The 24,643-nt window shown below is 38.1% G+C and overlaps 4 protein-coding genes across 15 annotated transcripts; 3 read left to right on the plus strand and 1 right to left on the minus strand.

Moving 5' to 3' along the window:
• Window positions 1-114: 114 nt before the first annotated feature.
• Window positions 115-3,275, plus strand: LOC138623586 (transmembrane and coiled-coil domains protein 1-like). Its single transcript, XM_069703178.1, has 4 exons — window positions 115-120; window positions 1,970-2,319; window positions 2,401-2,536; window positions 2,976-3,275. The coding sequence occupies exons 1-4, from the start codon at window positions 115-117 to the stop codon at window positions 3,273-3,275; spliced, it is 792 nt and encodes a 263-aa protein (XP_069559279.1).
• Window positions 3,276-4,222: 947 nt separating this feature from the next.
• h1m (linker histone H1M) lies at window positions 4,223-5,497 on the minus strand. The gene is made up of 6 exons (XM_069703179.1): window positions 5,371-5,497; window positions 4,978-5,234; window positions 4,750-4,858; window positions 4,622-4,671; window positions 4,351-4,537; window positions 4,223-4,278 (listed from the first exon to the last, which is right to left on the minus strand). The coding sequence occupies exons 1-6, from the start codon at window positions 5,495-5,497 to the stop codon at window positions 4,223-4,225; spliced, it is 786 nt and encodes a 261-aa protein (XP_069559280.1).
• A 2,655-nt stretch (window positions 5,498-8,152) lies between these two features.
• LOC138623664 (uncharacterized) lies at window positions 8,153-15,426 on the plus strand. 8 transcript variants are annotated; one of them, XM_069703324.1, is made up of 12 exons: window positions 8,153-8,652; window positions 8,835-9,143; window positions 9,887-9,946; window positions 10,776-10,835; window positions 11,557-11,625; window positions 11,884-11,943; window positions 12,666-12,734; window positions 13,199-13,294; window positions 13,877-13,958; window positions 14,115-14,181; window positions 14,769-14,813; window positions 14,898-15,426. In XM_069703324.1, the coding sequence occupies exons 1-9, from the start codon at window positions 8,538-8,540 to the stop codon at window positions 13,933-13,935; spliced, it is 897 nt and encodes a 298-aa protein (XP_069559425.1). In that variant the 5' UTR covers window positions 8,153-8,537; the 3' UTR covers window positions 13,936-13,958; window positions 14,115-14,181; window positions 14,769-14,813; window positions 14,898-15,426. The 8 variants fall into 8 exon arrangements, with proteins under 8 accessions (XP_069559425.1, XP_069559426.1, XP_069559424.1 ...); XM_069703325.1 differs by having other exon boundaries at window positions 14,769-14,809; window positions 14,884-15,426; XM_069703323.1 differs by having other exon boundaries at window positions 14,769-14,809.
• Window positions 15,427-16,237: 811 nt separating this feature from the next.
• Window positions 16,238-24,452, plus strand: LOC138623661 (uncharacterized). Of its 5 annotated transcripts, XM_069703314.1 has the most exons (14): window positions 16,238-16,836; window positions 17,013-17,039; window positions 17,196-17,492; window positions 17,583-17,864; window positions 18,081-18,371; window positions 19,862-19,925; window positions 20,539-20,585; window positions 21,025-21,126; window positions 22,193-22,211; window positions 22,508-22,527; window positions 22,631-22,665; window positions 22,782-22,830; window positions 23,511-23,557; window positions 23,641-24,452. In XM_069703314.1, exons 1-14 carry the CDS (start codon window positions 16,803-16,805, stop codon window positions 23,746-23,748), a joined length of 1,422 nt encoding a protein of 473 aa, XP_069559415.1. In that variant the 5' UTR covers window positions 16,238-16,802; the 3' UTR covers window positions 23,749-24,452. The 5 variants fall into 5 exon arrangements, with proteins under 5 accessions (XP_069559415.1, XP_069559419.1, XP_069559417.1 ...); XM_069703318.1 differs by lacking the exons at window positions 17,196-17,492; window positions 17,583-17,864; XM_069703316.1 differs by lacking the exons at window positions 22,631-22,665; window positions 23,641-24,452 and having other exon boundaries at window positions 23,511-23,562.
• Window positions 24,453-24,643: the final 191 nt, after the last annotated feature.

Genomic DNA, 24,643 nt, shown 5'->3' on the forward strand with positions numbered 1-24,643 from the left:
TATCATCCTCCAGATATGCTGCCTTTCCAATTGCAAAAGTGACAAAAAAAAGTTTGACATATTAGCACTTGAGTTTAATTAACCACTCATTCCTCCATTGACCAACGGTCCGTGATGGAGGTCACCAAGAAAGCTGAATTTCTACTTCAGCTTCACCTGTTAAAGGTGTAGAGAAAGATACCACCAGTCAAAACTAACATTACATGACTACTGTGAAAGGATGTGCAACAAAGCTTACAGTAGAGTCAGTCTTTTACAACCGACACAATCTTGAGAAGATGTTTCATCAGATAAAAAAAATGAAGTCACCCATGTGGCTGTACTACAGGTGCACAGGGCATTTTTAAACAAAATTTGCCCTCCCTGATGCACTATGGAAGAAGGTGAAGTTGTGCTGGCAAACCCCTCTGCTTCAATATTTGGACCTGACCATTGACGGTATATAAAATAGGACATGACCCGGCTTTCTTCTTTTACTAAAATCTGAACTTACTGAGGGAGCAGTATTTTTTTTAATTTTTATTTAGTAGGCTCTAGCGCTGCGGTTGCAGATTGCAACCGGCTGAATCTCCTCGCCAGTACAAATGCCCAATCTACGGTGGCCGCGAAACTCGCGAGAAACGTCAAATCCCCTCTACGGAAGCTTTGTGTTTCGGTTTGTCCCTCCTGGGCTTCTGTAGGAACGTGACGGGTATTGGCGGGTTTTGTGGAAGACGAAGGTGACAACAACGATTCTTCTGTTTTAGGTGATTATACACAAATGGAAATCTAATGATTATTTTCTGCTACTTAATGCTACACTCTTGGTGGTAGTGCACTATTGATCAACTTCAGACGTTCACGAACTTTGATTCAGAGGAAAAAAAAACAAAAAAGTCCACATAATCAGAAAAGTGACGTTGCTAACACGGAAAGCTGAACGAGCAAACGGCGACAAGGGTTCAGACCACTGAAGACGATCAGGGTTTAATTTATTATAATTTATTCACGCGAACCTCGTGGTTATTTGTTTTTAGCATTAAGTCTGTCACTATAGCTTGTTAGCAACACTTTCCGGAAGTCACTGCAGTCCCAACTCCGACCACTTCATTTACAGCCCTGGTGAGTATTAAGCTCCAGTGAGTCGAGGACCATCAGTGGTTTTACACCACACAGCTGCTGGTGCAGACCGAGTTCAAATGCTATTTAAAGTGCTTAAAGGGAAATAAAGCCACTAAAATGAACATTTGTCTACTATATTTACCGTAGCGTCATTCACTTTGTATTGTAATCTCATTAGTCCATTAATTGATGGCCATTAATAGAGTGGAAAGTTAAAAAAATAAATAGAAATAGAAATACAATTTAATAAAGTACAGATCGATCAGCGGGAAAGATCTGCTACCTTAATTATTAATGCACAGTTTTTGTTGATGCTTGTTTGTGTGATGAGTCATGCTGGTTTTTCAGACTGCACCTACCTACTGTTTTATATTAATATAATTAATGTGCTGATTTATCTAATTAACATATTCTACAAATCACATGATTTAACTTTTCTTTACAACATGAAGCATCCAGGTGTGTTTTTGCAGTCTGCCCCAAATGTTTTTAGTTTGTCATTTTATCCACATACAAGCCACACGTTATTATTATATCTAATAATAAATAACCATCTAATTCACATAGCGTCAGTCGATGACATATAAGGGTTAAGACGGTAACCGCACTCAAACTACAGTGGAGGTCTCGTGGTGAGAGTCTCACCTTGAAACAGAGCTCTGGATTGATTATCTAATCTTTGTATACATTGTGTGTCTTTGTACTGAGCTTCATTTGAGCATGCCAAAAGTCATGGTTTTGTATTACTAAAGTTTTCAGCCTGAACAGCAACCTATCAACCAAATCCTGCACGTTACAGGTGACATGAGGCCTCTGCATCTTCTCTCGAGCCACTAATTCTGCCGCTGTGGTGTCCTCCCTCATCCAGAGCAAGTTCGGTAGCACTGATAACATTGCAGCCCTGAATGAATTGAATGAAACCCGGGGAGACGATAGCATCGGCCCTGGGGAAACGAGGACCCTTGGCACAGGGGAGATTCAGCCCAGCCTCATGTACGACAGTGATGATGACTGTTGCGGCTCTGCTGGAGGACCAGGTAGCTCCAGGGAAGATACCGCTGACCTTTCCCAGGCCTCAAGCTTTGATACCATATACCATGAGATCCCAGAGATGCAAGAAAACCAAAGACAACTTCAGGAGTGCTTTGAAAACATGAGAACCTTTTACCAACAAGACCACGCAGTGGTCATGGAGGCACTTCAAGAGGAACAATGCAGGTAGCACAGGCTTACTATAGTACTATGTGGGTTGAAAGGTCCATAGCCTCTTTGTGATGTACTATTGTCACTGTTTTGTAGGGGTGACCTTTTAGAAGAGCAACTCACTGACTTGACAGAACTGTATCGGAATGAAATTTCAAACTTGAAAGAGGAATTAGCCAGCGTAGAGGACAAGATTGCTCATCAGTCAGACAAAAGAGCAACTGATTTCCATGTAAGTCTCCAGAATTAACCATTTTCACATGCTTTAACGAGCCATGAGAAGAAAGACGGGTGTGATTAAGAATATTAATAAAGGCTGCACTCTGTTTAGATGAATCACTTTCAGGACTTTAAATAAACTGATGTGATTACTTTAACCAGTGTTATTCCCACCGTTGACCAGTGAAAGCAGGCAACTGCTCTCGGGGCCAAGCACACTGCTACATATCTGATAAAGGCCCAATGTTGGTTCCTGATGAAGTTACTAATCTTGAGGTCCTGTCTTAAACCAAAAAAAAATCCGGGTACATGTTTCCATATTTGACAGTGTGAATGAACTGATGCACTCAACATTGTGAGTGTTGATATGCAAGCACACTGCAAAGGTTATGGACACATATCTAACTCCTGATTAGTCATTAGAGTTCTTTGATTTTGTCTCTGGCCTGTAGGAGGCGCTGGAGGTCTGTCAGACACATCTCCTCAAGCTGGAGATGCAGCAGTACCAGCAGCAGGTGGTACAGCAGGAGTATTTGGAGAATCCCCCAGCACAGATACTTGGAAAGCTAATCAATGTGCTGCTGGCTGTTATGGCAGTCCTTTTAGTTGTTTTTTCCACAGTGGCTCACTGTATTCTGCCCTTGATGAGGACACCTGGCCGCATGCTTTCTACACTGCTTTCTATAGTTGTTCTCTCCGTCATCTGGAGCAAGTTTTTTGCAGTCATCCTGAAAAGGGAAGAGAATCAATAAAAATGTATTCAAGCATCTTTTTCGCATCTTTATTTTGGAAGAAAAAAAAATACTTAATGGTGCTAAAACAAGCGCTTCATCTCCCACGACGACAGCCTCAAAAGTTGAACAAGTCAAATTTGAATTTTAATCTCCAAAAAAAGCTTTGCAAATGTTAAAATACTTTTCTCATAAGGCATCAACCGCACATCTTAAACTCAAGTCAGGGCTTGGGCAACAACAACAACACCACCATTGCCGTGTTCCAAATGGTGTACTTGCGCAGTAAAACTATTTTGAGTGCATTCACACTAATGAAACATGCAGTGCAGGACAAGTACCCAGATGGCGCATTCAAGACGGTCTAAAAAATAAATAAAGTGAAATGCAGGACGCTTCATCCTTAATGGTCGCCATCTTGGCTACATGGAGGAAGGAGATGTAAATCATTTTCAAGTTTAGGCGCTGCGGAAGCTGCAGCTGCTGCAGAACATGCACAAAAGTGTTTATTTTTCACCAAGTACCATCATACTGACGTTCGACAGACGTCGGTGCGTTTTAAGTGCTGAACAGAGGGTACGAGATCATGGTCACTTGTGGTTAAACTAAAGCTGCGGGGGTATGTTGTCGGGTGATGCGTTCACATGACGCGGTTATTCACGGCAGTGCGAGAAGACACTTCCCTGTCAAAATTCCTACAATCACACTAGTAAGAGTCCTAACATGCAAGAGCACCATTTGTAAACGCACTAACGGAAGTATGTTATTTGGAACGCAGCCCGTGTGTTGGTATTGAAAATATTAGGGGCCCTTTAGTCAAACCAAGCGCCAGTTCTGTTAAAGTGTCCCTATCGTGTATCCCAAGAACAGTACGAAAGGCATGATGCTTCAAATATCAACTGAAAAAAGGTACACAAAAACAAAGATTTTATTACAAATAAACAGTATAAAAATAATTAAAGATACATTTACTCTGCAGGCTTCTTTCGTTTCCTAGTTGCTTTAGAGGCGGGGGCATCACTGCCTGCTTTAGAGGCGGGGGCATCACTGCCTGCTTCAGAGGCATCACTGCCTGCTTCAGAGGCGGGGGCATCACTGCCTGCTTTAGCAGCCTTGCTCTTGGACGCCTTGGTGGTCTTTGCCGCCTCAGTTTTGGTTGACTCGGAGATTCCCTCACCCTCCCCTTTTGCTTCAGCTTTTTTAACTTTTGGCTTCTTTGCCGGAGCAGGCTTTGAGGGAGCAGGCTCTTCAGCTTTCTTGGATCTTCTGGGAGGCTTTGAAGCCTAAGAACAGATAGACTGCTTTAGCATCTCACCCACATTAAAAGGACGTCGTCACTCGCACCAGTCTTAGTCCACACCGCTTACCTTTGAAGACTTGCGCCGTTCATTTGAAGTATCCTTCTTCTTAGAAGCACCTTTAAGTTCCAAATTAATAAAATAGACACCGTACAAGAGCTTATATTATATTAATCAATGTAATTTGTTTGTCATACCTGCTTTCTTGGGCTTCTTGGCTCCACCCACAGCTGCTTTTGGAGCTTTTTGCACATTGGGATCCACATTCTCAGTTTTTGACTTTGATGGTTTGAGTGTTGGTGCAAGCTTGAGAAAGGGGGAAAAAAAACAACATTCGTGATGATTATTTAAAAAACAAACAAACAAACAACCCCCCCCCCCCGATTTTAACCCTTTGGGACGCAGCTGCAGAGTTGACCTCTTACCCTAAATTTTCCTGTTGCGCCTGTGGTGGCAGCGGCGTTGGCAGGCCTCACCAACATGCCGTTATCTATTCCTTTTTTCAGGGCTTTGCGGACAAAGTGCTTCAACTTCATCAAATCCACGGAGGGGTAGGTTTGTTTGATATGGTTCTGCATGGCCTGGGATGAAACCCCTTTGCGCGAGTCCAGTGCTTGAATTGCCTCTCTCACCATAATTAGTGTGGAGGGATGAGCGGCAGGTTTTCGCACCACCGCCGCATCTATATAGGAACAAATAGCCTTTTTTTTTTTTTTTTTTTTATCATTTTTTTCACACTGACCATACAACTTTTTTTGGGGGGGGGGAAACTTTGGTTGTTAATGATCGTTAACACTTAATGACGTTTGCACACAGACCCGATTTGTCCTCTTCCCCCGAATCGTCGCTGTCGGACGGCGAGGACGCGTCATCGGATGGCGAGTCATCGGAGTCATCGGAGTCCGCTGGTGCTGCTGCTGCTGCTGCCGGCTTTTTGGGAGGCATTTTTGTAAAGTAAAACACGTAACAAAACAATAAGTACACAAACACCAGCCTCGGGGAAGTCTAAAAGCAGGTTCTGTACCTTCGGTGTCTCCGCTCTCTCAGTCTATATGCAGTCGGTTCTGGTAAATTGAGAACAGGTGGATCGCATCACACCAGGTGCAGTCGATTAATTAGTGAATTAAAGTCAAGAGTGCTCGAGGTGAACTTCCATCTTCTGTAAGGCTCTTTTGAATGTCATCTTTGAAGTGTCCCTTTTGGCTGGACCTCACCACGGTCAGTCAGTCTTTTACATTATTTTAAAGATGCTGCTCATTTTGAGAAAATATGCTTGAGGCTTTTAGACCTAGATTGTTCTACAGTGCATACAAGATTTATACATTTAAACTGCCAAACACATTAAAGCTGTGGATTAAAAGTGATCGAGCTTAACGTGCTCACAAATTGTCAGACAGGTGGTTTTCTTATCAGATCATTTTTTTATTTTTTATTTTGTAACCTTTGCAGTGGCTTCAGTGTTCTTGTTCTCAGCAGCAAACCTCCAGCTCTTTACCAGCAGCAATCATGGTGACAGTTACATCACCTTCACAGAGTACAGACTGAGTTACATCTTGACCTGTCACATTTAGGCAATTGACTCAACGGAGCTATGTGGTGAGGCCGCAGCAGAGCAGACACCCTATAACCAAACACCTTTAAAAGGTGCATAAAAGCAGCTATCCCCCTGGTGGAGTGCGTATACACCCCAGAGGATATCTGTCAGCTCTTACAGATGTTAGCATGCAAATAATCATCGTAACTCGGGGCAAATTTTCTGCTTTGAACGACCCCTCCTTTACTGTACCACTGCTGGCAAAAGTGGTAGAAGTGATCCATTGTGTGATTCTTCTGTGTTCACGCAATATAGACCGGATGTATAATGCTTGCACTGGGATTGGATTGTGCCCATACAAAACTCCTGTGTTGATGTTGTTGTGGTACTTCCTTCATATTAATGACACGAGCAGGCAGTCCCGCAGCCACCTGCATCTGCCTTTCCTCACCCAGGCTTAAAGATACCAAAGGTTAGTGCTTGAATAATTCAACACAAATTAAGTGATAATGCTGCCATGCTCTTTCTTATGCCTCGAAACACCATGTGACTATATTTGTAGGTGTTGCAAAACAAAAGGGAAAGAAAAACTAATAATTCCCTGAAATATCCCACAGTACTTTGCATGTGTACTACTGTACTTTCTGCTATTAATCCCACAATGTAACGCACGTCATTTTGTAGATGCAAAGAGTACAATTTGCTGAGTCAACAGCTGTTAGTGATGACGGAAATTAAGGTTGATGAGTAAAAATCTCAAGCACAGCTCACTGTTGAGTAAAGTATTGTGTTTCCTTTTTTAGTGTAGTGAAAGAGTGAATGATAGAGAGTTTTGACCCAGTGTAGCAGGAAATCTAAATCTGAGACTTAATTAATAATTAATACTTAATTGTATTAACTGGATATAGGAGCAGGAGGAATTAGTACACAGATGTCTGAACAATGATCTCAATTACTTCACAGGAAGTCACGTGCTGTTTTTCTTGGAGAAATTATCTGTGGTTGTAGCGGCTGTTTTCTAGCTTTTAATTAACACGTAACGTATCTGAGAGGTGGAAGCACAACCAGTTTAGTAAAGATAAAGGTTTAGGGATTGTACTCATTGGTATTCTTGTCAATATTAAGAAAAATAATACCACTCTCATGTCTCTGTAGTTAACACGGAGCTGCAGCCAACAGCTGTTAGCTTTGCACAAAGATTTCAAACAGGTGGAAACAGAAACCCTGGCTCTGTGTTAACAGTATCTACATAGCACCACTGATACAAATGGTGACAACCCTCCCCCAAAAATATTAAAATGACGTCAGTAAATGTTTTCAGTTTTGATGTAGGCCTATTTGACTTACTGCGATGTATCACCTCTCCTTTCTTTCTTTTTTTATTTTTGCAAATAAGCTACTCTGTGAAAAACAACAAGAGAGCAACAGAAATGATGAACAACTTCTTTTAAATTAGTTAACGTGCACTGTGGCATATGTGCTAAAAGTTAAAGCAAGTCTATGTAAAGTGTTTGTTTCTGTGGCCAGTTTGTGTGACTCACTTCTGATCTTGTGGTTTTCCTGAGAACACAATGACACTAAATGAAGGTGTAGGTCAAAGTCCAATAGACTACTGTGTTCTGTACATTCACATTATTCAGCTTCATCATGGCGAGACACCTGCTGCTCATCATCCTCTTCTGTGAGTTAAACCTCTTATCAGGTTCTTTCATTGTTGTTGTTGTCTATTACTTAATGTAGGCTATTTAGTTAATATTTTATTATATAGTTTATTTAATCATTCTTATTATTATTATTAATACACTTTTTGATCAGGCTGGTAGGACCAGTTTGAGTTTCAATTCTAACTTACTAACTCTCCAACAGATTCCTTTCAGGAGATCAACCTACAAGGTCAGTCTCAGTTTATTCTTGTTATCTGATTGTTGTTGTTCTGGGTTTTGAATTAGAATTTTTTTTTAACTTGAGTCCACCATGACCCAGACGACGCCAACTCCATGTGAGACCATAGGTAGGACATGCACTAAAACTAAAATCTATGACATTATTGTGTTATCAATCAAAGATTTATAAAAGATGGAGTGTATATACAACATTTTTCCAAACCATTTAAATTTTTTACAACCAATTCAAACCTCTTTCGGAGCTCCAGCCGCAGTTCAGTTGAAAATTCACTTCCTCAATAAAATCCAAATTTTTCATCAGGAGTATCATATTGAAGGAACTATTAAGCATTTGAAATAATGTGTCTTCACTTCTGAATTTTCAGCTCTTCCTTTAGTGAAACTGACAGTGAATTCATCAGTGATCAGAGAGACAGACTCAGTTACATTGAGCTGTCAGGCTCCATCTTATGTTTCCGTGGATCGGTGTTATTTCTACATTGTGAACGGAAAAACATTTGAAACGTTCTCCTGTCTGACGACACTGACAGGAACTCAGCTGTTGTTGATGTCACATCAGACTTTACCTGCTAAAGTTGAACTGAAATGTTTTGACACTGTAAAGTATGTAGATACAAATTCTCCATCTCCACACAGTGACATATCCTCCATCAACATACGTAGTGAGTGTACTTTTCTCATGCTTGGACTTGTTATCAGATAGTGTGCAAGATAACTAACGTTAAAATGTCTCTGGTAAGATGAGGTGTTAGGTGTGAAATTGTTGCTACACAGCTAACATGTACTGTACTTTGTTGCAGACCGGCTCATTATATTTAATGACTTTTTATTCATCTTCATGTAGGTCTAAAACCACAGATGAGTCTTCACTATGATGGAGACGGAGTTCTCTTGACTTGCTCTCTGCCTGGATCTGTGAAACATGATACAACATGTAACCTGTACTTTGGAGAAGGAAGTCATCCAGTTGAAACAACAACCATGTCTAAGAAAATGAACTCCAAGAAACAGTGGTTCTGCCTGTTCACTGTCACACTTGAGGATTTTCAGAGATTTCTACATTCAGTTCAACAAAAGGAGGTCAGCTGTGATTACCGTTCGGAAAGTGAACCCAACTCTTTGTCTCCTCGTAGTGATGGATACAGTTTAACTGGTGAGTCAAAGATGCTGATTGACTTTACAAAATATGTGATACAACACTTCTTTGATGTTAATGAAAATGACTAAAATAACTGCTACTAAATGGGCAAATTAATGAATCACAGTCTGCATTGACATTTGAACCAGACTTCATTTGTATATCATTGAAATCTTTGTTAGACTCTATGACATCAGAATTAAGATGTCTGTTCAGTTTATTTTGTTTCAGACTCTGGGTCTATTTAAGAAAGGATCAAGTTAACAGAACAATATTTTTGGTTCTAAGAACAGCGATGGCCAAAAGGAGGTTGTGGTCGGAGTAGATTGAGCAGACGGTACAACAGCACTGTCATGCTGCCTACATCTTTGTTTTGGTTTGAATTACCACCAAGATTACAGCCATGCTAGCAGCTCCTTGTACTTAGGCAGAGTCAAGATTGGATCTGTCAGCATGCAAACATTTCCAGCATCCTAGTTTCGTATGTTATCATATTACAAGCTAATTAGCAGAACGTGCAGCTGCAGTTGACAAGAATATTATTAGTTCATGAATATCTCTCCAAAATTTTACTAAAATCCAACAAACACTTGGATCACAGTTGTGGGTCGACTATCAAGTTCAATTGCCACAGAAATGTTCATGGCATTGCTAAAAAACTTCTAAATCTGTTTAAGTATTTGCACAAATGACAATATTAGCACAAATGTCAATTTATTTGCATGCAAATTAATTTCATTGATATCCTTTACCTGTAGATATTTTGGAAAGAGAATCAATCATGACCAGAACAAAGTCAGCATCAACCATGAGCACAGGTAGGACATGGCGCATATTTTCACGTACTTTTAAAGCCCTAAACGGTGGGCACTGCGTCTCAAAAGGATGTCCTCCCACACAGATATTACTATATATTGATGTAAACTGAATGTGATGACGTACAGAGCCTAAAGAGCAAAAAATAATTGAAAATGTCTTGAGATTTATCTCATATTGCTGCCTGTTCAAGTAATGCACAAACACACCATCTCTCACAGTTATTCACACGAGAAACTTAAAAGTCTAATCTATCTTTTCTGAACAGAGTCACACAGATTGACGCCTTTCTGGACATTTACTACAACCACAGTTAGGACATACTAAATATTTAAAGAATATCAAGAACTTTACAAAAATTACTGACGATGATTTATATTAGGTCATACTATTAGCTGGCCTCATGCTTCCACTCCTGCATTTCCTGTAAATAAATAAATAAATCAGGTTATGTATATATTTATATAATGTCTACGTGAGTGTCACTAGGTCAAAATGACTTTATAAAAATTCTTTTTTGTAGCATTTTATACCTTTATTACATAGAGAAAGGAAGAAGATGATAGCAAATGAGCAAGAAAGATTATCTCAGAAACTTTGTTTTTAGCAAAGAATTATTTTTGTCAACTGTTTCCTGGTAATTTTATTTTATATATTGTTTTATTACTTGGCATGTTCTTTGTCACGTTTTTTTTTAGCAACATGTTATTTTTTACAGAATGTGAAGAACAAAAATTGTTGCTTAAAACTATGGCGTACATCTAAACAGCAACTTATCACACATGACGTCTATAAACGATTTTAAAAGTTTTTTGTGCGTTTCTGCTGCAGAGTCGACTGTTCACATGCCCACTGTTTGCAGTCCGACCACTTCTGTGAAACCAGAATCAGGTAACAGAATTACTAATGTTACATTTTTTTTAGTAAATCACAAATTATGCAGTCAAGACCATAAAACATATAACAAGTCACGCATTGCTCTTACTTAGACACTGTGTATCAGGACATATCATTTAATACAAGATGATGTCTACAACATTAAAATGCCACGTGTCACCTTTGATTTGAGAAGGTTTGCATCAATATAACAGTTAGAGATGAAGCCATTTAACACAGACTCTTCAATTTGCAAGTGTTCCAAAGTAACATGACACTTCATGTTTTTTTGGGCAGCTGGGTCTTGTTTCATTGATAGTTTAGGAACAACAGAGGATTTGACTCAAAGTTGAGTGAAAGTTTACAGTTGCTTTTATATTGAGGTGAAGTTGTGTGTCAGTACAAGGAGTAAAGAACTGACCAAATAGAGACATTTCAAAGTTAGCTGGTTTCTACAAATCTGCCACCCAGTTCATTCTGAAAAAATAGGTGTACACAGAAAAACTGGAAAATAACAAATGACCTCTTAAACCAGGAAGAACAAGTTATCTCAGAAACTTAAAAATATTGTTCACATATGTTCTATTTAGATGTTTAATCTCAGTCCAACAACTGATATGACCTCTGCTGTCAAACAAACTGAGAATGACAATTTTATAGGTGAGATTCTTCTGACCCTATCAAAAATGCTAAGACTTATTACTGTGAATTTTTTTAATGTTTCTGGCTATTACAGTAGATCATACATTCAAGTCTGGCACTGATGCTGGCTTGTTGCCTGAACATCCCAAAAATCCAGCAACAGGTGAGCGAAAAGCTGCATGCTAATATTATTTTTAGCAAAGAATTATTTTTGTCAACTGTTTCCTTGGAATTTTATTTTATATATTGTTTTATTACTTGGCATGTTCTTTATCACGTTTTTTTGAGCTACAAGTTATTTTTTGCAGAACGTAAAGAGCCAAAATTGTTGCTTAAAACTATGGCGTACACATAAAGAGCAACGTATCACACATGACGTCTATAAAGGATTTTAAAAGTTTTATGTGCGTTTCTGCTGCAGAGTCGACTGTTCGCTCGCCCACTGTTTGCAGTCCGACCACTTCTGTGAAACCAGAATCAGGTAACAGAATTACTAATGTTACATTTTTCATTAGTAAATCACAAATTATGCAGTCAAGACCATAAAACATATAACAAGTCACGCATTGCTCTTACTTAGACACTGTGTATCAGGACATATCATTTAATACAAGATGATGTCTACAACATTAAAATGCCACGTGTCACCTTTGATTTGAGAAGGTTTGCATCAATATAACAGTTAGAGATGAAGCCATTTAACACAGACTCTTCAATTTACAAGTGTTCCAAAGTAACATGACACTTCATGTTTTTTTGGGCAGCTGGATCTTGTTTCATTGATAGTTTAGGAACAACAGAGGATTTGGCTCAAAGTTGAGTGAAAGTTTACAGTTGCTTTTATATTGAGGTGAAGTTGTGTGTCAGTACAAGGAGTAAAGAACTGACCAAGTAGAGACATTTCAAAGTTAGCCGGTTTGTACAAATCTGCCGCCCAGTTCATTCTGAAAAAATAGGTGTACACAGAAAAACTGGAAAATAACAAATGACCTCTTAAACCAGGAAGAACAAGTTATCTCAGAAACTTAAAAATATTGTTCACATATGTTCTATTTAGATGTTTAATCTCAGTCCAACAACTGATATGACCTCTGCTGTCAAACAAACTGAGAATGACAATTTTATAGGCGAGATTCTTCTGACCCTTTCGAAAACGCTAAGATGTATTGCTGTGAATGTTTTTAATGTTTCTGGCTATTACAGTAGATCATACATTCAAGCCTGGCACTGATGCTGGCTTGTTGCCTGAACATCCCAAAAATCCAGCAACAGGTGAGCAAAAAGCTGCATGCTAATATTATTTTTAGTAAAGAATTATTTTTGTCAACTGTTTCCTGGGAATTTTATTTTATATATTGTTTTATTATTTGACATGTTCTTTATCACGTTTTTTTGAACAACATGTTATTTTTTTACAGAATGTGAAGAACCAAAATTACACAATTTTACTGTTAAAAGTTGTCACCCCAGTGGATAGTTGACAAATACAGAATGTTTCTGTTGGTTTGAACAGTATTTCTTGCTCTTCAGTGTCACAGTAAAACATGCTCCTCCTTAATCTGAATTTAATGATTCATTCTTTTTGAAAGTTTATTTAAACATTAAATTCATATCAGTGTCAGTCATCAGTTTTTTAAATTTATTTGGTGGTCCATGCACTGGAAAAAGTACTGTGGGAGCAAACAATCATACTGCTTTTGTATTAATAGTAAAACTTGTTTGTGGCCTTCAAACAGAAGCATCGGTGTGGAAGTCTGCAGTAGCTGTGGCTGGTTTCGTGACACTTGTTGTCATCTTACTGGTACTGGCACGCTTCATCAAAAGGAGAACTGGTGAGAACTATATCAATTTACATATCAAGTAAAGCTATTTTTCAATATGCACATACATATTACGTTTATATTACTGAAATTGAGATTTGCGTAAGTTGGTTTCCTGCAAAAGGGTCAGATGTTTTAAGAACCTCTCACTGAATCCGAACTTGTCAGTTTATTATGTCTCTGCTGTGCACCTCTGTTAACATGTTTGAATATTACTGGTCACACAGCTGTTAATGAGCCAGTGATTTTAAAGCAAATTTAATGCCATTCAGCCAACACGAGCATGACTTCCGTGCTCTGCCTGACACTTCTCTCTCTCTCTCGCTATTTTTTTTTTGTCCAGAAAATTGTACTTATAAGAGGTAAGAAATCTTTTTTTTTCTTTTTTTTTGTTAAGCAAAAGCTAATTTCCCATTTTTTTCTGTCATCTTTTATGCAGAAGTTAGCTTTAATGTGTAAAATTGTCCTCTTATTCAGCCACTGCACAGAACCACTGGAAATTGTGTGGTTGCTTGAGTGAAGCAGGACATTAATGAACAGCTCATTCACCTTCACCAGCTATTATTAAATGTTTTTTTCTTTCTTTCTGTATAGAACTCATGGCAGCATTACAGCATCACAACCTTCTGTTGCAGATGACGTTGTCTGCATGAGAAATCTTGACCATGGAGAATTGGTAATTAAAACACATTTTTCTGTCAAATGTGTTGTTCACATCTCCTGGAATAATCAAACATTGCATAGCAAAGCTTCTCTAAGTAAAACAACGTGTTGAAATATGTTATTCATAAATATCTGGCATCTTACCTCACTTCTTCTGTGGTGTTTTAAGTTACGTGCGGGTAACGAGGGGGCCTACGAGGTGATCACCTCAGTATCTGCTAATGGCTGTTCGACTGGTAAGCTGCTTTTTGCTTTACACCGACCGGAATGTAGACTGATAGAGGATATGAACAGATTTCATACTGTGTACTACGTTGTGTGTACAATAAATATTTGCTCTTAGTTCATCAGCGGTTTTAGCTGTTTGTTCGGTGTCTTTTTTTTAAAGAGATTTATCAAGACAGTAAGTATTGTAGCTATATGTTGGTTTTTTTTTTTTTTAAGCTTTATAGTTTATATAGTTATACAGTTTAATAACCAAAACTTTTAGTAACGTTATTTCTTTCCTTCCTTTTGCTCCATGAAAAAGAACAAACACAACATTAAACACAAAAGGGGCTTTTGTTTCCATAATATTGTATTGGCTTGTGATAAAGGCAGTTTTTTTAATTAATGAAGACTTATTATAGATTTCTAAATTAGTGAAGCACAATGGCTGTCCAATTCATAACAATCATCAAGTAAACTACACTTTAGATGATTTGTATTTACAGAAATCCTTCACATCTCCCTTCTATGTCTCTTTGTATTTGATACAGACAATAATATGTGGAAAATGACTGAAAATAAGTTAATTTAGTGTGCGGTTCTCTTTTACCTGCAGGCTCTGAGAAATTGAACAGACAAGAGCCTCAAAGTGAAAATGTAAGTAAGACAAGGAGCACAATAGGTGTAGTTTTTTTTGGTGCTATAGATTTAAAAGGCTTTTACAGTTGCAGTCTTTCTTTTCTAGTCTGACTTATACCATGTATACTGCACCATCTCAGAGGATCCAGCTGCATCAGCCCTGCAGGATATGGTTTACAGCGTCCTGCAGGCACACTGAAACACAAACTTTTTCACAATGTGCAGCCAAGAAAGAAGACAGCCACAAGAGTGCTTTTCAAACAGTGTGTAGTTTCATAACCTGTCTTGTATTTAATGCTGTATATTGTATTGTGTAAATCTAACAGGGAGCAAAATGCTTGTGAGGTCTGGTGTTGAAAGCCTTTGACACAACTGGAATCCTTCTTTCCAGTCTTAAAGACACCTGACATGAATGATGCAGTGCTCAACTGCTTTTAGTAGGAGTTTCCAGCCATGTGCTATTTTTTGGATCATTTTATTTTGAACATGTGGTAAAGATTGACAGTCATAACACCACTGATATTTGCATCTTTTATTGTTAGATTTCTTGTGTTAATACCAAAGGAAACATTTATATTGAACATATGTTGTATATCAACAAATTGTCCACTGCCTACATAAAATGTTGTCACTCAGTGTATCTGCAAAATGTTTTTCTGTCCAAGTTTTTAATGTAAGTTTTCTTACACCATGTGATCCTGGTCATTACAGCATGATTCATGTTTTTTAAGCTTATGTTAGCAATTCCAAGTAGATGGTGATGTAAGATGTAGAGAAACATTGTGATCTCTGGTCTCTGTTGTCAAAGTCCTGTAATTTGAACACTGATCATCTACCAGGACTTCCCTCTTTACTCTGCAGTAAAGATGTCCCACTTCCTTGTCTGGAAAAATGTTTTCACTGCATGTAAAGAAGATACGTTTCCTACAAACTGTGTTCTAAGTTGCAAGTTCATTTAATATCTGTATTTTTTTTCTAATTGACATGATAAAAAAAAAGTTTATTACCACTTTTTGTAATTGGATATTTTTCAATCAAATGTTTTCTTAAACTATGCATCATAATTTAACTTACACACTTTGACCACACCTTTTACTATATATATGGAGGTTATATAACTCCAGTTCCCTGAAGAAGTGTGACAATACGTTTTCGGACATTATCATGGGCACTTCATGCTCATGGGACCAACCTCTCTCTCAAACATGTGTCGAAGCCAATGAGACTGTCACAGGGAGGGAAAGAAATATTTTTCTTGAGGGCTATGAAAGACAGAAATCTCTGAATCTCCATCTTAAGTGCAATTCTCACCAAAAGATGATGTGAGGTTGACTGGATTTGAACCTAATTTCCTTCTCTCAGGGAACATTTGTTACTGTATGCGTAACCTTTTTATAGACTTGGTGCAGCATAGACTGTATACCTCCAGCTCTCCACCAGCAGCAATCATGGTGACAGTCACACCACCTTCACAGAGTACAGACTGAGTTACATCTTGACCTGTCACATTTAGGCAATTGACTCAACGGAGCTATGTGGTGAGGCCGCAGCAGAGCAGACACCCTATAACCAAACACCTTTAAAATGTGCAGAAAAGCAGCTATCCCCCTGGTGGAGTGCGTATACACCCCAGAGGATATCTGTCAGCTCTTGCAGATGTTAGCATGCAAATAATCATTGTAACCCAGGGCATGGGGTGCATGGTGTGCATACTGCAATGTATCACCTCTCCTTTCTTTTTTTTTATTTTTGTAAATAAGCTACTCTGTGAAAAACAACAAGAGAGCAACAGAAATGATGAACAACTTATTTTAAACTAGTTAACGTGCACTGTGGCATATGTGCTAAAAGTTAAAGGAAGTCTATGTAAAGTGTTTGTTTCTGTGGCCAGTTTGTATGACTCACTTCTGATCTTGTGGTTTTCCTGAGAACACAATGACACTAAATGAAGGTTTAGGTCAAAGTCCGATAGACTACTGTGTTCTGTACATTCACATTATTCAGCTTCATCATGGCGAGACACCTGCTGCTCATCATCCTCTTCTGTGAGTTAAACCTCTTATCAGGTTCTTTCATTGTTGTTGTTGTCTATTACTTAATATAGGCTATTTAGTTAATATTTTATTATATAGTTTATATAATCATTATTATTATTACACTTTTTGATCAGGCTGGTAGGACCAGTTTGAGTTTCAATTCTAACTTACTAACTGTCCAACAGATTCCTTTCAGGAGATCAACCTACAAGGTCAGTCCCAGTTTATTCTTGTTTTCACTGTATGGTCAGTAGCTATAATTTGACTATTTTTGTACAGTATATTCTAATTAATATTTGCTAATCATGAATATTATTTGACAGATTAAGCTACTAAATCTCTAATGTAACATTTACCTGTAATTTCAGACCTTTCTCAACCTAAAGTAACCGTGAGTCCACCGATGATCACAGAGACAGACTCAGTCACACTGACCTGTCAGACTCCGCCATCTGTTATTGTGTCGCAGTGTGATTTCTACATTGCAAATCAGAAGGCATCCAAAGATGTCCCCTGTGTGCTGACACTAACAGGCACTGAGCTGCTGAAGATGGCACATGTCACTTTACCTGCTGAAGTCAAAGTGAGATGTTTTTACACTGTACAGATTGGAGCTATTAATTCTATGTCAGCAGACAGTGATACATCCACCATCACCGTAAACAGTGAGTAACTAATTATAAATATATCATCAGAAAATGCTTTAAATGGATGCAAATATAGTTATTTCACCAAATACTTACTTACTGTTTCAGACCTTCTTCCACCTCAACTGAGAGTGAATCCACCAGTGATCACAGAGACAGATTCAGTCACATTAAACTGTCAGATTCCATCTTCTGTGTCTGTGACTGGCTGCTACTTTCGCATTTTAAGAGAAAAACGTGCCAAACTCTTCTCTTGTCTAAAGACACTGACAGGAAATGAACTGCTGTCGTTGATGCGTCAAAGCTCACCTGCTAGTGTTGAAGTGACATGTTTTTACCTTTTATCGCATCAATCTCCAGAGAGTAACATGTCCTCCATCACCATACACTGTGAGTAAATATTACTGCTGTGAAGTAATGTAAGGATATCTAACTACAATATCGGTACAAACAACAAAGCTGCTCTTAACATGAGGGTGAGGTGTGAAGAAAATGTTCAGTGTGCATCAGACTTATTCATTTTAAAAAGAAATAGCATCACAGAATTTTCTACTTTGAAGAATATATCATCCATTTACTTTCTCCAACATATGTTTTCATTTTCAGCCCCTCCTCCTGAACTGAGCGTGAATCCACCAGTGATCACAGAGACAGACTCGGTCACACTGAACTGTCAGACTACTTCATCGGTTCCTGTCGCTGAATGTTTTTTGTACTTCATAAGTCCAAAAACTGCCAAAGAAGTCTCTTGTCTGCACACAATGACAGGAACTGAGCTTCTGTCGATGACACATCAGAGTTCACCTGCTGAGGTTGAAGTAACATGTTATCACACTTTAAAGAACAAAGGACAATATCGATCACCACTGAGTAAAGTAATCCACATCAGCATCCAAAGTAAGTGACTACACTGCCATGCTCTTTATTCTTAGGTGCTGAATATATCGTCCATTTACTTTTTCCAACATATGTTTTCATTTTCAGCCCCTCCTGAACTGAGCGTGAATCCACCAGTGATCACAGATACAGACTCGGTCACACTGACCTGTCAGACTACTTCATCGGTTTCTGTTGCTGAATGTTTTTTGTACTTCATAAGTCCAAAAACTGCCAAAGAAGTCTCTTGTCTGCACACAATGACAGGAACTGAGCTTCTGTCGATGACACATCAGAGTTCACCTGCTGAGGTTGAAGTAACATGTTATTACACTTTAAAGAACAAAGGACAATATCGATCACCACAAAGTAAAGTAATCCACATCAGCATCCAAAGTAAGTGACTACACTGCCATGCTCTTTATTCTTAGGTGCTGAATATATCGTCCATTTACTTTTTCCAACATATGTTTTCATTTTCAGCCCCTCCTCCTGAACTGAGCGTGAATCCACCAGTGATCACAGAGACAGACTCGGTCACACTGAACTGTCAGACTCCTTCATCGGTTCCTGTTGCTGAATGTTTTTTGTACTTCATAAGCCCAAAAACTGCCAAAGAAGTCTCTTGTCTGCACACAATGACAGGAACTGAGCTTCTGTCGATGACACATCAGAGTTCACCTGCTGAGGTTGAAGTAGCATGTTATCACACTTCAAAGAACAAAGGACAATATCGATCACCACAAAGTAAAGTAATCCACATCAGCATCCAAAGTAAGTGACTACACTGCCATGCTCTTTATTCTTAGGTGCTGAATATATCGTCCATTTACTTTTTCCAACATATGTTTTCTTTTTCAGCCCCTCCTCCTGAACTGAGCGTGAATCCACCAGTGATCACAGAGACAGACTTGGTCACACTGAACTGTCAGACTCTTTCATCGGTTCCTGTCGCTGAATGTTTTTTGTACTTCATAAGCCCAAAAACTGCCAAAGAAGTCTCTTGTCTGCACACAATGACAGGAACTGAGCTTCTGTCGATGACACATCAGAGTTCACCTGCTGAGGTTGAAGTAACATGTTATCACACTTCAAAGAACAAAGGACAATATCGATCACCACAAAGTAAAGCAATCCACATCAGCATCCAAAGTAAGTAACTACACTGCCATGCTCTTTATTCTTAGGTGCTGAACCTCCCCCCCCCCCCCAAAGAAAAGGAAAGGAAAGAAAAACTGTTTTAACAAACTGTTCCCATTAAAACCTCATCTATACCAAGAGGTGACGTACGTTTGACAGTTTGATAATTTGATGAACTAGCTTTATGTCCAGGTCCTTGCTGTTCTGAGTATTGATAGATTTAACTACACTTTGTATTACACATTACACATTGACCTCAGATGACACAGAAAATGTTAATGCTGAATGACAAAGCTGAATTTTGTGTAAAATGTGGTGACTATGGTATTGTAGGAAAGGACTAATTACTGCTGAAAATTCTCTGAAATCAGGTCCTGATGAAAGAATAACGACCATGACCCAGATAATGCCAACTTCCAGTGAGACCATAGCTAGGTCATGCATTTAAACAACGACCCATTACATTATTGCTTTTCAATTACTGTGTTTGTCATTTTCTATTTATTCTTGTAATCTGATATTAATGCTGAATGACTAAGCTAAATCTTAAAAGCAAAATGTGGTGACTCTGGAATTGTTGGATGGGACTAATTACTGCTGCACCTCATCTGAATTCAGTTCTTTGTGAAATAACTGTGTAAGAGAGGACACAAATAACTGATGTATCCTAAATATTTACTTATTTCTGGTCATATACAAAGTACAACTGACAGACTCAAATCGTCGTCTTTTAACGTCAAAATTTTTGAACTCGAGTCCACCATGACCCAGACGACGCCAAGTCCATGTGAGACCACATGTAGGACATTCACTGAAACTAAAATCTATGACATTATGGTTTATCAATCACTGTGTTTGTTATTTTTGAAACATTATTCTTTAAAACCACCTGGTCTTGATGTCAGGACACCACAGTTAGTTACCACTGTCAGTTCACTCACTACTTCCTATACATCGGTGAAATCAGCATCAGGTGACACAATTACTTACTTTCCTGATGAGTCACACTGATATATCAAAACATTTTAAAACAAGTGTCTACAGGTAGTTCGACCTCTGCTTTGCTTCCTGTGACCACACGGAACCCAACTTCACGTTAGTAAAATGTCTTTATACACACACCACATATTGTAAATAGTTGGCTACTAAACTAAATTTATCATTTAGTGCCCAGTTTTGCTATCTGTAGGCCATTTGACATCCTCGGCAAAATGTTCACATCAGCCAGTACCCCGGTTATCTCAGAAATGGAGGATTACATGTTAGATGTCCCTGTGACAGCACTCGTCGTGTTGTATTTGTATGTTAATACAATCAATTAACCTACTTTGGAAAATTAAAATATCTAACATGTCCTTAACTAGTACAATAATCTATTACATTTATTACAACCTCCTTTACAAAGTAAATTAGGTTGTAGTAAATGTAGCTTGTAGATGGTAGAGATCATGTATGTGTAACAAATTCTCTTTTGTTTTCACTCTGTGGGAAGTGAAACTGACACTCATTTGTGGTGTTGGTTTTTCCAAAACAGAACTGTCGAAGTGGAAGTTGCTTGTTGCCGCGCCTGCTTGTGGAGCAACTGTGGGTATCATTGTACTGGGAGTTGCACTTGTCTGTGCCAAAAGAAGAAGTGGTAAGGACTGTAATGATGCATGTGACCCATACAGTTTGAAAGGGATTTTTTTTTATGTGCGTGTACACTAGTGGCGTTAAGAATTTAATTATAATCGTTCTCATCAAAACAAGATCGATATGCTCTCATGATTGAAATCAGTATTTCATAATTTTCATCCAACGCACCAAGCAGTGGTAGAGACGAACTAAATACATATACTCAAGTGTTGTACTAAAATATATTTTCAGAATTTCACTTTAATCTTCCTATTTGATTCTCCTCAATAGTTTTACTTCACTACACTTCAGTGACGATAACAATTTTACACAATTGATGATATAACAGGCTTTTAAAATCCAACACAACAAATGAAACAAATCTGTTTGTCTTCTGATGTCTTACTACCAAGTAGTGATTTTTCCTTTCTAAACCTTTCATATGATATCATTTAGACAAATGTTAAAATGATCCAGTATCTCACATCCAAAAACTGAAAACAGATTTTTGTATCAGAACTCAGTTTTTTCTTTTTTTCCTCTCCCTGTTATCATCTGATGAACCCTCAGATTTATCTGCTGTCCCTGTGTATAAAACTGTATGTAAAGTAGTTAAAACGCACTCCACCTTAAGCAGCTATACCAGTAACATGCTGCGGGAGGAACCAAACCAGTACTTTTACATTATTAGTTTAACTACATTTTGCTGCTATACTTATATACTCCTACTTCAGTAGGATTTTTATTGCAGGACTAAAGGTAATATTGGAGTATTTTTGCATTGCTGTGTCAACCGTCAACACATATAGTTTCAAACACAATCTTTTAACATACTTTTTTATAATTATGATAGTTATAATATAATGTATAATCAAATGATGGAAATTATTTCGACAGTAGCATCGAGAATATTTTGTTGGTTTGTAAATGCAAACACATCAAAAACATCCTCTGAGCACAGTTTATAGAAGTTATAGCCGCTTAAGGTGACAACATGACAACCCTTAAAGGATCATTCAGGCTTGCTGAGCTCAGTGGTTACTGGTTGGCTTTTAAATACTTTTTATTTTTTGCATTTTTTTTTTTAGGAAAACGTTTTCACAACAGGTAAGAAATTGTTTTGTTTTTTAATCCTTTTTAGCAAAAGTTCTGTGACTCAGTGTGTCACTCTTTTTGATACAGCCTTTTTACTTGAGGGAGCTGTTCAGTGATGTTTGTTCTCCTGTTCAAGCCTGAGCAGAATTTCTGGTGCAGTGCATTGTTTGATTGTTGAGCTAATCCAGATTTTCAAGGGAGTAATCACGTAACTTTATAAAAGGTTTTTAGGGAATGAAATGTATGTTCTGCAGTTTCAATAACAAGGAAACACTGTATATTGATTTTATTTCTTCATTTCCATATAGATCACAGGCCAATGTTATGGGTAAAGTACACATTAACATCACAGTGTTATTCATACATACTGTATTCAGTACTGTTACACTCATTTTCTTGTACATTGAGCTGCGTTTTGCCTTCTGTTGTAGGTGACTTTGTGTGCATGGTTGATCGTGGACAATTGGTAATCTAAAATAATCAAGTATCTATACTTTGCAAAGCTCTCCAGAGTGAATTCATGTTTTAAAAGTCATTGATAAATTCCTCTCATGAACTCATTCTCTCCTCTTCTCGAACAAGTTACCTGCAGGTAATGCTGAAATGTACACTGGTGGTGACTGTCCTGCTGGTGAGCTGTTGTTTTCTCTTCAATCTAACAGGAAGAATAAAGCTCTTGTCAAACAAGTTTCCAGATTTACGTAGGCCTATTTTGAAAATAATAGAGGACATCTGCTTTAGTATGACAAGTACCCTTAATTTAATTAGCGTTCATGTCATTTAGTAAGCAAAGCATTAAATGATGTTGTTGCGGTTCCTTAGCTTGGTATTACCTGGCCCAAATTCCCTGGATGAACATATGAGTCTGGTCACGCTCCATTGAGGATTATTTCTCGTCATAGCATCCTAATGAGCGTGGACCTCGGGTTTGTTTTGAAACTATTGAAGCAGCTGTTGACCAATCATCATGGACCACAAACTCTACTGGCACTGCCATTGTTGGAATTACTTCAACACTATCGCATTTAGCCACCCACACTGGTCTCTGATTGGTCAACCATCCAGGGTGGCTGGACAAACCTTCAAATGGGTTTCCAGACAAAAATCACAGTTAAGACTGACGCTGTCAGCTTTCTCACCTTAAAAATGACTCAAAAACAAAAACGACAATACAAAACATTATTTTAGTGTATCAACACATGACTTAGTGTCAAAAAAGAGCTGTGATTTTTATTTTATATGAACAAACAAAGTGATAACAAACTTGATGAAAACTCCTCATCTTAATGTCTGGATCTCTCTTACTTGCAGGGTTTAAGCAACTAAATAGACGGGGGCCTCAAAATGAGGATGTAAATGTAAGTGTCAGTATTAAATATGTTTGCTATATATAGTAGATGCTTCAGATTTTAAGAGCTTTTACTGCCTTTTTCTTCTCTAGCCTGACATATACCATGTGTACTCTACCATCCCTGAGGAGCCAGCTGCATCCGACCAGAAGGACTTTACGTACAGCACGATACAGACACAGTGTAACACAACATTTTAATACATCAGAAAAAGCACATGAGCATAAATAACTATTATGAATTCCAATCATATGTACAAGGCTGGAACTGAAACACTTTAATTATCAAGATATACTTTTATTATTTTTTAAGGAATGCCACATGGATTACATCTGTATTTAAATTTTACAATGGAAGGTTGAAAGCTGCAGACTGTTTTAGTACCAATTGAAGTTTCTCATAAGGAGATCACTACTTTTCCATACACCATCCACTCCTGGCAACACAAGCATGATCAATGTGTTTATGGTTTATGTTCAGTCAACTCAAACAAAGTTAATGTTGGATTGTGGATGTATTTAAAGTCAACTCTGACTTTCATCATGAAACTGGAGACTTTCCCTTTGGCGAATCTTGATTTAGTCATTTAGCAGCCTCACCAAACATTATATGGGATGCAGCACACAAACCCTGGTCTCTGGTGTCAAACTCCTGTGTTTTGTATGCACCTTCATTCACTTGGACACCCTCACTGGGACTTCTGTAAACATTTCACTTTCCCTAGGCTGGAACAAATGTCGTCAGAGTGTTATCCAGGTAACAACTGTGTTTTCTCCAAAATGTGTTTTCTAACATGAGTGGCTCGTAACAACCACAACTTACTTCCTTTCATTTTTTAAATTTTACATATTGTACATACCTGTTACAGATAATCTTGAAATTAAAAACAGTCATGACTGCTGAAGGCTGCAATGTCTTTTTCTACAGCATAGAAAGTAAAAAGTAAAGTAGATGCTGAGTGTTAAATGGCCAGAAACTATGGCTTGAAATTAATGCCAGAGTTTTTTTTGTGTGTGCTGAAGAGGGAATTACCTGTTTTCTTTTTTGTGTGCATTAATATCTGTGATATCATTCTTGATAATACTACCAGGTGGT

This window comes from Brachyistius frenatus, unplaced genomic scaffold (assembly GCF_029030835.1).
Source record: "Brachyistius frenatus isolate BFR_SWC_R1_liver_20210118 unplaced genomic scaffold, ASM2903083v1 Contig_45, whole genome shotgun sequence".
Classification (NCBI taxonomy): domain Eukaryota; kingdom Metazoa; phylum Chordata; class Actinopteri; family Embiotocidae; genus Brachyistius; species Brachyistius frenatus.